Source organism: Hypanus sabinus, chromosome 5 (genome assembly GCF_030144855.1).
Source record: "Hypanus sabinus isolate sHypSab1 chromosome 5, sHypSab1.hap1, whole genome shotgun sequence".
Lineage (NCBI taxonomy): Eukaryota > Metazoa > Chordata > Chondrichthyes > Myliobatiformes > Dasyatidae > Hypanus > Hypanus sabinus.
The window spans coordinates 66150818-66165519 of record NC_082710.1 but is presented as its reverse complement, the minus strand read 5'-3'; the positions used below and the strand labels follow the sequence as shown (position 1 = coordinate 66165519).

The 14702-nt window shown below is 40.8% G+C and overlaps 1 protein-coding gene across 1 annotated transcript in view; it reads right to left on the bottom strand.

The window, feature by feature from the left end:
* The window catches only part of LOC132393711 (FERM and PDZ domain-containing protein 1-like), a 141913-nt gene that overhangs the window by 6362 nt on the left and 120849 nt on the right, over positions 1–14702 (bottom strand). The window contains exons 13-14 of the mRNA XM_059969117.1: positions 9096–9240; positions 5408–6100 (exon numbers count right to left, since the gene is read on the bottom strand). Of these exons, the coding sequence (XP_059825100.1) occupies positions 5408–6100; positions 9096–9240 (838 nt within the window). The remainder of the gene's footprint in view (positions 1–5407; positions 6101–9095; positions 9241–14702) is intronic.

Here is a 14702-nt window from a genome sequence, read left to right as displayed (position 1 = left end):
AGACTCCAAAAATGTTCACAAGAATTACTCAAAGACTGAATGATGATAACTAACAGAATAGTTGTATAGGCTGAGGATTACTTTCTTTAAAAGAAAACATATTCAAGTTGTAAGCTAAGAGAGGTCTTTAAAATTATGATAGGGTAAATGTAGAGAAATGTTTGTACTTGAGGAGCACCCGAAAGCGAAGGCCATAGATGTCAGATAGTTACGAATAAAATCTTTCTTTTGCTGGCACTATATTTGAAATCGTCCCTTTATGTTCAGATACTTAACGAGCTGAATTGCAGAACACTTCTCTCACTAATTTCATCTGGCAAATGTCACCCAGTTCACCAGTCTCTCTGTTACTTTGAATTCTTTTCTTAATGTTTGCAGCATTTCTCAGTTTTCTACTGTCACCAAAACTTGAAATAAAGCCTAGTGTACTCGAGTCCAGGTCAATAACATACACGCATTGAACATAAAAACCTTGGGGACAACCAGCATAATCCAGTCAAGGTTAAAAGAAACAACTGTTCACCTTCACTCTCAGCTACAACTGATGGACTTCAATTTCATCAACAATTTACAGTAAGGACATATTTTAACAAAAGCCTTTAAGTACACATGTACAGTGCACCAACAACTCCTGCTTTATCAACCCTCTCTTCCTGACTATAACAAATGTACCCATACATGCTTTACTCTTATCTTTCAAAGTATCAGTTCATTTTTGTACCATTTCCTATCTCTGAATGTTCTATCACCAACTGACATTAAATTGCTGAGTTAGTTTATCCTTTTCGCTTTTTCTGAAATGTTCAACCATTGCATTTCAATCTTTAGACACCACAGCCTTATTATGCTTAAAGCTTCCTTCATTTTCAAAACTGAGCAATCTAGAATGCACGGCATCTACACCAAGTGATTGTGCTTCTTTTAAGAATGCTCTTTGTGTCAGGTGTTAATGTGTTTTAACTAATTTTTCACTGACTCCTCTGACAGTAATGACATGGTGTGCAGTGAAAACAAACACGAAGTACTGTAGCCAACACATTTTCATCGCACCAGAGGCCTAGGCACAAAAATGTCTCCATCAAAAGCAGAAGCACAGTAGTGGTGGGGCCAGGTCTCTCGCCACTGGAGCGCCAAATTGATCTGTACTGATCTCTTGCTAGTTCCAATTACAATTCCTTTTTAAATTTTTTTTTATTGAGTTTTCAAATGATTACAGAAAGAAAAAAAAATTATCAACCCTTCCCCCTCCCCTTAACCCTTCCCCCTCCCCTTAACCCCTCCCCCTCCCCTTAACCCCTCCCCCATAACATCCCTATAGAAAAAAAGAAAAAGAAAAAGAAGAAAACAGAAAGAAAGAAAGAATGCCTGGATATCAGAAGATCCCCACATGCTCCATGGAGTTCGTAATAGCTTTAGTATATATATTTATTTATTTCCCCAAATAACCAATTATTTTATCTTCGGAGCACCTATATAGTTAATCCTGTCTTTTGTAAATAAGGGCGCCAAATTTTCAAAAATGTTTCATATTTATCTCTCAAATTATATGTAATTTTTTCAAGTGGAATACAGCTGGAAATTTCATTCTTCCAATGATCTATACTTAAGTATGAATCCAATTTCCAAGTAACTACAATAGCCTTTTTGGCTACTGCCAGTGCAATTTTTATGAGTTCTTTCTGATATTTATTCAATTTGGGTTTCAGTTTTAACCCTTCAATATCGCCTAATAAAAATAATATTGGGTTATGTGGAAGTTCCATTCCAATAATTTGTTCCAGTAAAACTCTTAAATTTGTCCAAAAAGGTTGAGTTTTAGAACAAGACCAAGCCAATTACAATTTCAAAGAACTGTTTTGAAGGGCTGATACAGATCTAGTGGGCTGTAAGATTCTTTGAGCTACAGATCCTGCAGGTTTTCTCTCTCTCAGATATTACTCTTGACGAGATTATCCCAAGGTAAAACTGTTGGTGGCCAGTACCGAATTTTGAGGGTAGAGAGGAAAGAAGTATCCCCAACTAGCTGAATTAGAAGAATGTCAAATGTCTGTCTTCTGAGAGGAAGTTGTGAAAAATTAGCTGTTCTAAAGGTACATCCCTCTCTTCTGAGGCAGTGCCTTCTGGTCTTAGACTCCCCCACTACAGGAAATATCCTCTCCACAGCCATTCTATCTAGGCCTTTCAATTTTCAAAGAGATCTTCCCACTCTCTCCACCCCCATGCCCGCCATTCCTCTAAACTCCAGCAAGTACAGGCACATAGCCATCGAATTCTCCTCGTACATTAGCCCTTTCACTCCCAGGATGATTCTCATGAGCTTCCTCTAGACCCTCTCCAGTGCTAGTCCATTATTAAGGACCTCCAGCACCCAGGACATGCCCTTTCCTCACTGTTACCATCAGGTAGGAGGTACAGAAGCCTGAAGGCACACACTCCGTGATTCAGGAACAGCTTTTTCCCCACTGCTATCCAATTCCTAAATGGACATTGAAGCTTTGGACACTAACTCACTTTTTTTTTAATATACAGTTTTTCTGTTTTTGCACATTTTAAAAAATCTATTCAACATATGTAATTGATTTACTTGTTTATTGTTTATTATGTTTTATTTTATTTATTATTTTTTCTTTTTTTTCAGAAGATGGAAGATCAAACTTTATTTATCAACTATGTCCATACAAAACATATTGCAGATCAACCAAAACAAAATAAAAATACTCTAAGCACTCTAACCAATGTAGTTTACATGGAAAATTGTCTCTCTGGAACTTAATCTAACAGTAGTTGGAATAAAACAATAGAAAAATGCAGTTTCAAAATTTTGCACTGATTGTAAATTTAACATTAGGGATACTAGTCTGGAAACTGGTCAATTTTACTAAATCTCTAAGTTTTTTTAATGTTGTATGTAGAGAAAATTGCAGACCACTGGAGAATACTTGTTTGCATCTATACATCTGCAGGGACAATGGGATGTCGATGGCAGTGACTATTTTACAAAGGTTTATTTATTAACTGTTTATTAACTATTTATTAACTGTACAGTATTTAAAAATCAAGCAATGCTTTAAGTACTACACTACACTAAACTGGTTATTTATCATTTTTCTCTCTCTGCTAGATTATGTATTGCATTGAACTGCTGCTGCTAAATTAACAAATTTCATGTCACATCGGTGATAATAAACCTGATTCTGATTCTGATAAGGAGTCCAAAACTGTTCAAAATACTACAAATGTGATTTGATCAATGCCTTATAAAGCCTCACCATTACATCCTTGCTCACGTATTTTTGTTCTCTAAGAGCTAAGGCATTTGCCTTCCTTATCTCCAACTCAACCAACAAGTTAACCTTTGGGAAATCCTGCACAAAGACTCCCAAGACCCTCTGCACCTCTGATTTCTGAATTTTCTTCCCATCAGAAAGTCTATACCTTTAATCCTTCTGCCAAAGTGCATGATCATACATTTCCCTACATTAAATTCCATCCGCCACTTCCATGCCCATTCTCCCAATCTGTTCAAGTCCTTCTACAGACTCCCTGCTTCTTCAGCACCACCTGCCCCTCCACCTATCTTCATATCATCCACAAACCTGGTCATAAGTCATCAATTTGATTGTCCAGATCATTGGCATATAACATGAAAATAAGTTGTCCCAACACCGACCCCTGAGAATCACCAGCCTCCAGACAGAAAAGTGCCCTTTATTCCCATTCTTTCCCCCCATCAGTCTGCCAATCCTCTATCCATGCTTGTACCTTTCTTGTAATACCATGGGATTTTAACTTGTTTAGCAGTCTCATGAGTGGCACCTTGTAAAAGGCCTTCTGAAAATCCAAATAAACAACATCCAATGGCAAACATGAGGAAATCTGCAGATGCTGGAAATTCAAACAACACACACAAAATGCTGGTGGAACACAGCAGGCCAGGCAGCATCTATAGGGAGAAGCACTATCGACGTCTCGGGCCGAGACCCTTCGTCAGTCCCTGTGGATGCTGCCTGGCCTGCTGTGTTCCACCAGCATTTTGTGTGTGTTATTTGAACATCCACTGGCTCTTCCTTGTCTACTCCGTCTGTTATTTCCTCAAAGAATTCCAAGAGATTTGTCAGGCAAGATTCCCCCTTATGGAAACCATGCTGACTTTGGCCTATTTTATCACGTGCCTCCAACTAACAGTGGAGATGCATGATAATATGGATGTCCACTCTCGCTTCTTTATATATCTGAAAAAACTTTTAGTATTATATTATTTTATTTTATTGGCAAACTACCCTTCATATTTCATCTTTACTGTCCTTATTGCTTTTTTAGTTGCCTTCTGATTTGGTTTTTAAAAGCTTCCCAATCCTCTACCTTCCCGTTAATTTTTGCTGTGTTATATGCCTTCTCTCTTGCCTTTATACTGTCTTTGACTAGCCTTGTCAGCCACAGATGCCTCATCCTCCCTTTTGAATACTTCCTTGGGATGCATCTATCCCGCGTCTTCCAAATTGTTCCCAGAAACTCCAGCCTTTGCTGTTCTGCCATCATCCCTGCTAGTGTCCCCTTCCAATTGACTTTGGCCAGTTCTTCTGTCATGCCTCTGTGGTTCCCTTTACTCGACTGTAATACTGATACATCTGATTTTAACTGCACCTTCTCAAACTGCAGGGTGAATTTTATTATATTATGATCATTGCTTCCTAAAGGTACCTTTACCTTAAACTCCCTAATCAATTCAGGTTCATTGCACAACACCCAGTCCAGAATTGCCTTTTCCATACTGGGCTCAACCACAAGCTGCTCCAAAAATCCATCTTTATTTAATAAGCAATACAGTGGGGAGAAGGTCTTGCTGGCATTGAAACCACACTGTCCCAGCAAACCCACAACCCTGATTAACCTTAACCTAATCAGAGGACAATTTACAAAGACCAATTAACCTACTCGATATGTCTTTGGACTGTGGTGGGAAACTGGAGGACCCTGAGGAAATCCATGTATTCCACAGGGAGGACATTCTTAAGCCAAAATTGAATTCTGAACTCTGGAATTCCTTCCTACCACCCAAATCATTTATTGCCTCTCCAATATCACCATCATCAGTTATTAAAAAAATAAAATTGGTAATATTTAAAGTGAAGAATAATAGACATAACAAGTTGTACATCCATATATAAACATGTTTCGGTGTCCTGTTCAAAAACCATGTTCCCTGGGATGGAAGAGATCTGATGGAGAGAACAGACAATCAATTGTGATCATCTTTTTGACCCACCTGCTCCAGCTTCAGTGATTTTTGCATCATCTGGGGTCTCAAATGTATCAAATGTTTCAGCTGCATCAAAAAATTCATCCTCAGAACTGCTGTCTCGAAAGCCAAGGGGAGGGTCCAGAATAGGGATGATTAGAAACTCACCAAATGCATCCCCATCATCAGTTGACTCCACTGGGGAAGGAATGGGTGGTAACTTGGTCACCATATTGTACTGGGTCAAAGCACAAGCTATGCTCCCTTGTGTATCACTCCCATCCGCAACTTCGGCATGCTGCTTCCAGGTTTCTGCAGCAGGGTGATCCGTGCCTAGACTGAGGTCAGACGAGCGGCAAGTCACCAGTTCCTTCATAGCACTGTTGTTGTACTCTGAGAAGGTCTGGGTGGAGATTGGTGATTCTGTTGGAACCCTGATTTCAGATTCCATTGTTCGCTTGCTTGTAGCCTGCTCACTTCCACTCTCCCCAGCGGCAGAATTTTTGTCATCCTCTTCGGAGGAGTCATCATATGAATGTAGGCCTGACAGGCTGCTCATTGAAGTCTCCATCTGTAGTTCTTCCAGTGAGTCAGCAGAACAGCTTCTTTCACAAGTGTCACCTCCCTGACTTATTTCGTCATTAAAGTCTGATACATCTCCTGTACTGCAACTGGTCTCTTCCAGGATATCCTCCTGCATGTAGTCACTGTCTGTGGCCTCATTTTCAGAGTTCTTGTCATCTTCATCTGTCTCAGTCAGTGGCTGGACGAACCCATTTCTCAGTTTATGGACAGACATGTCTACCGATGAGTCCATATCTGACAATGACTCTGAGTCACTTAGCCCACGGGTCTCATCACCTGCACAATGAGAAAGGGACAAGTCATGTCAAAGAGAGAATCCACTGACAAAAATTTCTGATCATAAAAATTCAATTAATGTTTGCATCTTTTCGGTTTTTAATTATTTCATGGGAAGTGGTATTGTCTTGGTGTTTTGACTGAGGGATCGCTTTAATGGGAGCTTTTAACTGAGAGAGTTTCACTGATTTTTGGCCGGTAATTGTGTGTGCTACTTCACACCACTCAGTTCATTTCTTGTTTCAGGCAAATATTGCATTCACTATTGAAAGAAAATCAGTAACTTCTTAAGAAATGAATATTAGATACAAAGTGTAAGGTAAATTAATTTCTGAAGGTGTTCTGTGAGATTCTTTCCTTATGCATTTTCAGCTGCATCTTCATAATAGAGCGGAATGCACTGAGAATTGTTGTTTGGCAGGAGACAGAGAGTAGGAATAAAGGAATTTATTGGGTGGCAGTCAAAGGAGTGTCACAAGAATCACTGTTTGGGCTCCAGGCGTTCACAAAATATATACGAATGATTTGGATAAGTGAATAAAATGTAGCACCTGCAAGTAACATGACGTGGGAGGAGGATGCCAAAAGGTTGCAGGGAAAGTGTGCAAATGCACAATAAATTCAGCTTATATTTTTTTATTTAGAGCAGGGACTCACCACCTATTTAATGCCATAGACCCCTACCATTAACCAAGGGGTGTGTGGACCCCAGGTTGGGAAGCCCTGATTGAGAGATATAGCACAATAACAGGCTCTACAGGCCCAGCGAATGTCCACTGCCCAATTACACCCATGTGACCAATTCATCCACAAACCCAGTCATCTTTGGGATGCAGCAGGAAAGATAAATGGTCACAAACCAGTATGGAATGGTGACAGATTGTGAAAGGGGAGGTGCAAAGAAGCTTGAGTGTCCTTGAAGGGAATGCAATTAACATGTACTGGACCAAATCCTGGGAATGTAATGAACACGTACTAGACCAAATCCTGGGAACGTAATGAACACGTACTAGACCAAATCCTGGGAACGTAATGAACATGTACTAGACCAAATCCTGGGAACGTAATGAACACGTACTGGACTAAATCCTGGGAACGTAATGAACACGTACTGGACTAAATCCTGGGAATGTAATGAACATGTACTGGACTAAATCCTGGGAACATAATGAACACGTACTAGACCAAATCCTGGGAATGTAATCAACATGTACTAGACTAAATCCTGGGAATGTAATGAACATGTACTGGACCAAATCCTGGGAATGTAATGAACACGTACTAGACCAAATCCTGGGAACGTAATGAACACGTACTAGACCAAATCCTGGGAACGTAATGAACATGTACTAGACCAAATCCTGGGAACGTAATGAACACGTACTGGACTAAATCCTGGGAACGTAATGAACACGTACTGGACTAAATCCTGGGAATGTAATGAACACGTACTGGACTAAATCCTGGGAACATAATGAACACGTACTAGACCAAATCCTGGGAATGTAATCAACATGTACTAGACTAAATCCTGGGAATGTAATGAACATGTACTGGACTAAATCTTGAGAACATAATGAACACGTACTAGACCAAATCCTGGGAACGTAATGAACATGTACTGGACTAAATCCTGGGAGCATAATGAACACGTACTAGACCAAATCCTGGGAATGTAATCAACATGTACTGGACTAAATCTTGAGAACATAATGAACACGTACTAGACCAAATCCTGGGAACGTAATGAACATGTACTGGACTAAATCCTGGGAATGTAATGAACACGTACTGGACTAAATCCAGCAAATGTAATGAATATCTACTTGATTAATCCTGGGAATGTAATGAATATGTACCAGACTAAATCCTAGGATAACAGAACTGACATATGAGATTACGTTGGTTGGATCTATATTAACTGAAGTCGAGAAGGAGAAGTGTCACATGGAATTATGAATTGTTAACAGGACTCTATATACAAGGGGGGTGGCTGGAAAATCCAGAACCAAGAATCACAGCCTAAAGATGGGGAAAACCCTATTGAATATTTTCACTTAGTATAGCATCCCTGAGCATCGTTGCAGCTAAGAATAACACCATCAGACCCTACGGAGATCCTCTGATACAGGAAGTGCTGACTTGCGGTAAAGCCAGGCAATGAGTGGCAACACAGCACAGTATTTCATTTTGAATGCTGCCACCAGATCTCAACCAGGTTATCTGATTAATGACCTACTGTAAATGTGTGACTTCAATGTCGAGCAAGAACCCTGGCTGAAAATTTCCTTCTGAACCAGCAGTAGACCTGGGGCTCTGCCCTGTTTGGTATCAGATGAGCAAGGATCCAGCAGGGGATGTTAAGACATGTGGACAATATTACTCCTGGTACAGAGTGGTGCCTTCAACAAGCTACAGTGGGAACCAAGGGCAGAACTCTAAATGCTGTTTCCTTTTCACTTTCTATTCCCCCGCCCCCCATGAATCATTGGATCTAGCTAGCTGCAACACTTAAGGAAGGAGGAACCTGCACTTAAATATTCACATGTCTGGGATTTCACAGCTATATCATACTTTTGACTGTAGTAACTGCTGAAAACAAAACTGTAGCAAGCTCATGTTAAGTGAAGCTCTCACAAAGATTAATGAAAAAATAGACAGCCTCAAAATTGTACCAATGGAATACACCATAATGTCTGAATTGAAAAACAACTCTCTATCACAGCCATAATGTGCTCAGCTTGGGTTTTGACACACGATTTTCCAATTCGGAACTGGAGCTACAACTCAGAAAACCTTACACTAATCGTAACTGCTCGGAGGTGTGATCACCCTCTCCTTCCATTATGAGAACCCCCAAATTTACAATGCTAGCAAATGCAGCAAGAAACAACTCTCTCTTGGACGAGTGACAATAGACATCATTCAGGAAAAAAGAATGTCCAGTGAACAAGTAGAATTCCTATTTACAAATAAACAGTAACTAAACCATTACCTTCCTCTGTGTTAAGAGGCTGAGTTTGATCATTGCCAGGCCAGGTAAAAATGGAGCCTCTGGAATTCACATAGAGCTTATAATACCCAGCGATGGAACACACAAGGTCCTTAGCATGGTGAGCTTCCATTAACAACGACAAGGACTGTGAACAGAGGCATACAGTCAGTACATTCATACAGAACAAACTTTTCACTGGCTAACTCACTAGGATTTGTAGAACATGTCATTTACTAGCTTATCTCAACTTTTCTTCTCATCTTTATCTTAAATAATTGTATACTACAAGTATCTGGAACTGTAAGCTATTGGAAAGGGCTGCTGGCAATCCAAGAATGTGGGGAACAATGCTGTCCTTCAGAATGGAGAAAGGGACAAATGCGAAGAGGAAAATCCGAGTCAGTTTCAATAAAGAAAAAGAAATGAAGACAAGATGAAAAGTCTGGATGAAAAAGTAAGAATAAAGGAGATATGGGCAGCATAGAGGCAACCTGGGGTCATACATGACATTCAGTGCTGTCTGGGCAGAGTTTGCAAGTTCTCACTTTGATCGTGTGGATTTCCCACAGGTGGCTCAGTTTCCACCCACAGCTCAAAGATATTGTTAGCTTAATTGACCACTGTAATTTTACCTTAGTTTATGTGGCTAAGTACAGGAAACTAGGGCATTTTATGGAAATTTGAGGAGAGCAACACTGGATTAGAAGAGGATTGGTGTAAGTGGATATTCGAAGGTCAGTGTATCTCAATGAGCCATTGCCAAGTTGTATGAATTTATGACTAAATCATGTGTAATAAGTCATTTAGGATACTCTATGTGCTTATTGGAATATTTATTTCCAACTCTCCTGATTCCTCACTTTGCTCTGACTGAATCAAAAACCTTCAGCCTCTGCTACTTTGACAGCTTTAGCCAATCCATCAGGGCAGCCCAAACAATTCTGAGATGGAAAAAAGATAGAGAAGTTTCTGCTCACCATCTATCTAGCTGTAGACACTGAGGGAAGTCAGACAATATTTTCCTATCATATCTCCCATGACCAGGTAATTTCTTTTGCCTTCTCTCTCAGCTTAGTCATAAAGGACATATTGGTAAACAAACAGGACTCAAGAACTCAATTCTGAATTGCCTACCATCAATTTTGAGGCTGTTATCCAAGAAGCATCACAGGGTATGACGAGAATGCAGGAATATGCGGGTATTAAGATAAACAGTCAGTCATGATCTGGTTGAATATTGGAGAAGGGCTAGGGGGTGAATAGCCTACTCATACATTTTTATTCCCAGTTTTACACTCTTCTGCCAGATGCAGCATTCTCTTTTCATCTCTCCTCAGGCTTCTACATATTTTGTATGTCACATTGAGGTCATCCCTATCTCTACTGAACTCTAGGGGACAGGAGCCTTGCCTATTCATTCACTCCTCACGTGACAGACTCAACACCCTAGGAGTAAATCTGATGAATTCTCACTGAATTCTCTCTAAAACCGGTATTTATAGTAGGTAAGATCAAATTTTACAGGTGTGGCCTCAACAGGATCCTGTCTAATTGTATTAAACCAACTTTATTTTGTGTGCTCAGATCTTCTAGCAATGAAATCCATCATCCCACTAATTTATGGCATATACATGTTAGTTTCTAGTGACTTATGCACAAAGGATTTCAGGAACCTTTACTTTTTGAAAATACTCAGCCTTTCTGTTTTCCTAGCCAAAGTGGATAAGCTCCCACCTTCCCACATTGCACTACATGTTGCTCACTCATCCTCGTCACTCTCACCTGCAAACTAGAAATCTTCCCCTCTATTCCCTCACCCAGGTTTTTGATGCAAATCGTGAATAGTGGGCACTGCTTTGCCGCATTAAGCATGTCTATCCCATCTAGCCTGAGAAGGATCTGTTTGCCTCGACTTATCTCAACAGGCTTCTGTGAGAACAAAAGAGGCTAAGGGTGCTGAATCATTTGAAATCGTTCATTTGATTGTAGAAAGTTAAGCTGAGAAAGTTAGAGCCAAAGGTATAACAAGCTCAGCAAGAGGAGGCTGAGTAAGTGAATTAGGTGAGTGAAGACTCAAAGGAAGACACAGGTAAGAGCAGGTAAGATCTTTTGTTGTTGTCCTTAACCCTGAATCCAGTGTAGGCAGAATGGTAGATAAGGCAGTGGAATGCTAACTTCAAGGAACTGGAGCTGGAGCTGGATGCACTCAGGACCATCTAGGAGGCTGAAAACCTCATAGACAAGACCTTTACTGAGGTGGTCACTCCCAGAGTGCAGGCTTCAGATAGTAGGTGGGTGACCAGCAGGAGAAGTAAGGGGAGAAAGCAGTCAGTGCAGGGTTCCCCTATGGCCATTCCCCTCAACACATAGAAACATAAAAAATAGGTGCAAGAGTAGGACATTCGGCCCTTCGAGCCTGCACCACCATTCAATATGATCATGGCTGATCATCCAACTCAGAACCCTGTACCTGCTTTCTCTCCATACCCCCTGATCCCTTTAGCCACAAGGGCCATATCTAACTTCCTCTTAAATATAGCCAATGAACTGGCCTCAACTGTTTCCTGTGGCAGAGAATTCCACAGATTCACCACTCTCTGTGTGAAGAAGTTTTTCCTCATCTCGGTCCTAAAAGGCTTACCCTTTATCCTAAAACTGTGACCCCTCATTCTGGACTTCCCCAACATCGGAAACAATCTTCCCACATCTAGCCTGTCCAATCCCTTTAAAATTTTATACTTTTCAATAAGATCCCCCCTCAGTCTTCTAAGTTCCAGTGAGTATAAGCCTAGTCGATCCAGTCTTTCTTCATATGAAAGTCCTGCCATCCCAAGAATCAATCTGGTGAACCTTCTCTGTACTCCCTCTATGGCAAGAATGTCTTTCCTCAGATTAGGGGACCAAAACTGCACACAATACTCTAGGTGCGGTCTCACCAAGGCCTTGTACGACTGCAGTAGAACCTCCCTGCTCCTGTACTCAAATCCTTTTGCTATGAATGCCAACATACCATTTGCCTTTTTCACTGCCTGCTGTACCTGCATGCCCACCTTCAATGACTGGTGTACAATGATACCCAGGTCTCGTTGCAACTCCCCTTTTCCTAATCGGCCACCGTTCAGATAATAATCTGTTTTCCTGTTCTTGCAACCAAAGTGGATAACATCATATTTATCCACATTAACACCCCTTTGGATACTGCTGGGGGGGGGATGACCTACCAGGGTACAGCAGCAGCAGCCAGGCCAGTGGCTCTGAGGCTCAGCAGGGAAGGGTAAAGTCAGGTAGGGTGATAGTGATAGGAGACTCAATAGATCTTGTGGCCACAAAAGAGACACCAGGATGGTGTGCTGCCTTTCAGGTGCTAGTGTCCAGGATGTCTCAGAGCCATTGGAGAATATTCTTAAGGGGCAGGGTAAGCAGCTAGAGATCATGGTGCACATAGGCACCAATGACACGGGTAGAAAGGGGAAGAGGTCCTAGGCAGTGAGAATAGGGAGTTGGAAAACAGGCTGAAGAGCAGGACCTCTAAGGTAGTAATCTCTGGATTACTCCCAGTGCCACACGTTAGTCAGGGCAGGGATAATATTTAATATTTCAGTAATATTGTAAATATATTATTTGATTAAGCATTTATTTGTTTTTTATAATTCATTGCGGGTTATATGTAAAAGTACGTGAATGGAATAGGTCATTATGCCACCACATCCTATGTACGTGCCTCACTAATGAGAAAAGTAAGTAGAAACCATCCTGGCCCTCGAGTTTTTGTTTCAATTTGCTCCTGGAGTTACAAAACATAACAATGGCAATGAGTAACTTTTAAAATGAACCTGAGATGACGATCTACCTGTTGAAGTGCAGCATGTTACTTTTCTTTGTAAGGGAGGAGACAGAGGGTCAGTTAAAGTAAAAGGCAGAAAATGGATGAAATTCATGGGTTCATAAAGAGTGAGTACAGAATGATACTAATAATAAATAAATAAAAAGCAGAAATTGTTGTCTACATCAGAAAGCTGCATTCGATTGCACAGCAGATAACTGGATGATATATACTGAATGAATTGAGCAGTATTTTGAAGCAAATGAAATAGCCAATGAAAAGTGAATGCCAGTATTACTGAGAGCAATATGTTGAAAATATGCAGTATGCTCAGAAATTTGACTGCTCCAACCAAACCAGCCATCATGAGCTTTGCTTATATTGTGATTTAAGAACATTTGGAACCATTGTTAATTGCAGAACATTTTAGGTTTCTTAAGTGGAATCAAAAGGAAGAGGCATCCATTTCTGTGTATGTGGCTGAATTTAAGAAATTGCCTGAGCATTGATAGTCAGTGATGGGCTTAATGATGGACTGAGAGCTCAGTTAGATAGTGAAATCTTACTGAAAGAATTCAAAAACAGCTCCTAACTGAAGCACAACTCATATTTAAAAGAACAGTTGAAATTGTTGTTTCAATGGAAACCATATTCAGGGATGCAATTGAGTTGCAGCCAGAGGTCGTGGTACATATTGGTACCAATGACATATGTAGGAAAAGGGAAGACGTCCTGAAAGCAGACTACAGGGAGTTAGGAAGAAAGTTGAGAAGCAGAACCTCAACGTAGTAATCTCGGGATTACTGCCTGTGCCATGTGACAGTGAGAATAGGAATAGAATGAGGTGGAGGATAAATGCGAGGCTGAAGGATTGGAGCAGGAAACAGGGATTCAGATTTCAGGATCATTGGGACCTCTTTTGGGGCAGGTGTGACCTGTACAAAAAGGATGGGTTGCACTTGAATCCCAGGGGGACAAATATCCTGGTGGGGAGGTTTGCTAAGGCTATTGGGGAGAGTTTAAACTAGAATTGCTGGGGGTTGGGAACCCAACTGAAGAGACGGAGAAAGAGGGGGTTGGCTCACAAATCGAGAAAGCTTGGAGGCAGTGTGAGAGGGAGGATAGGCAGGTGGTAGAGAGAGATGCACTCAGACTGATGATTTGAGATGTGTCTATTTTAACGCGAGTAGTATTATGAACAAAGCGGATGAGCTTAGAGCATGGATCAGTACCTGGAACTATGATGTTGTGGCTATTACAGAGACTTGGATGGCTCAGGGGCAGGAATGGCTACTTTGAGTGCCAGGCTTTATATGTTTCAGAAAGGACAGGGAGGGAGGCAAAAGAGGTGGGGGCATGGCACTGTTGATCAGAGATAGTGTCCCAGCTGCAGAAAAGGAGGAAGTCATGGAGGGATTGTCTACTGAGTCTCTGTGGGTGGAAGTTATGAACAGGAAGGGGTCAATAACTCTACTGGGTGTTTTTTTTTGTAATTTATTTTTTATTGAAGTTCATCATTAAACACACATTTCCATAAGATGTATTTCAGATATTGTACCTATATATCACATAGTCATATTTTTATAGACCACCCAATAGTAACAGGAACATCAAGGAGCAGATAGGGAGACAGATTCTGGAAAGGAGTAATAATAACAGGGTTGTCGTGGTGGGAGATTTTAATTTCCCAAATATTGATTGGTATGTCCCTGGAGAGAGAGGTTTAGATGGGGTGGAGTTTGTTAGGTGTGTTCAAGAAGTTTTCTTGACACAATATGTAGATA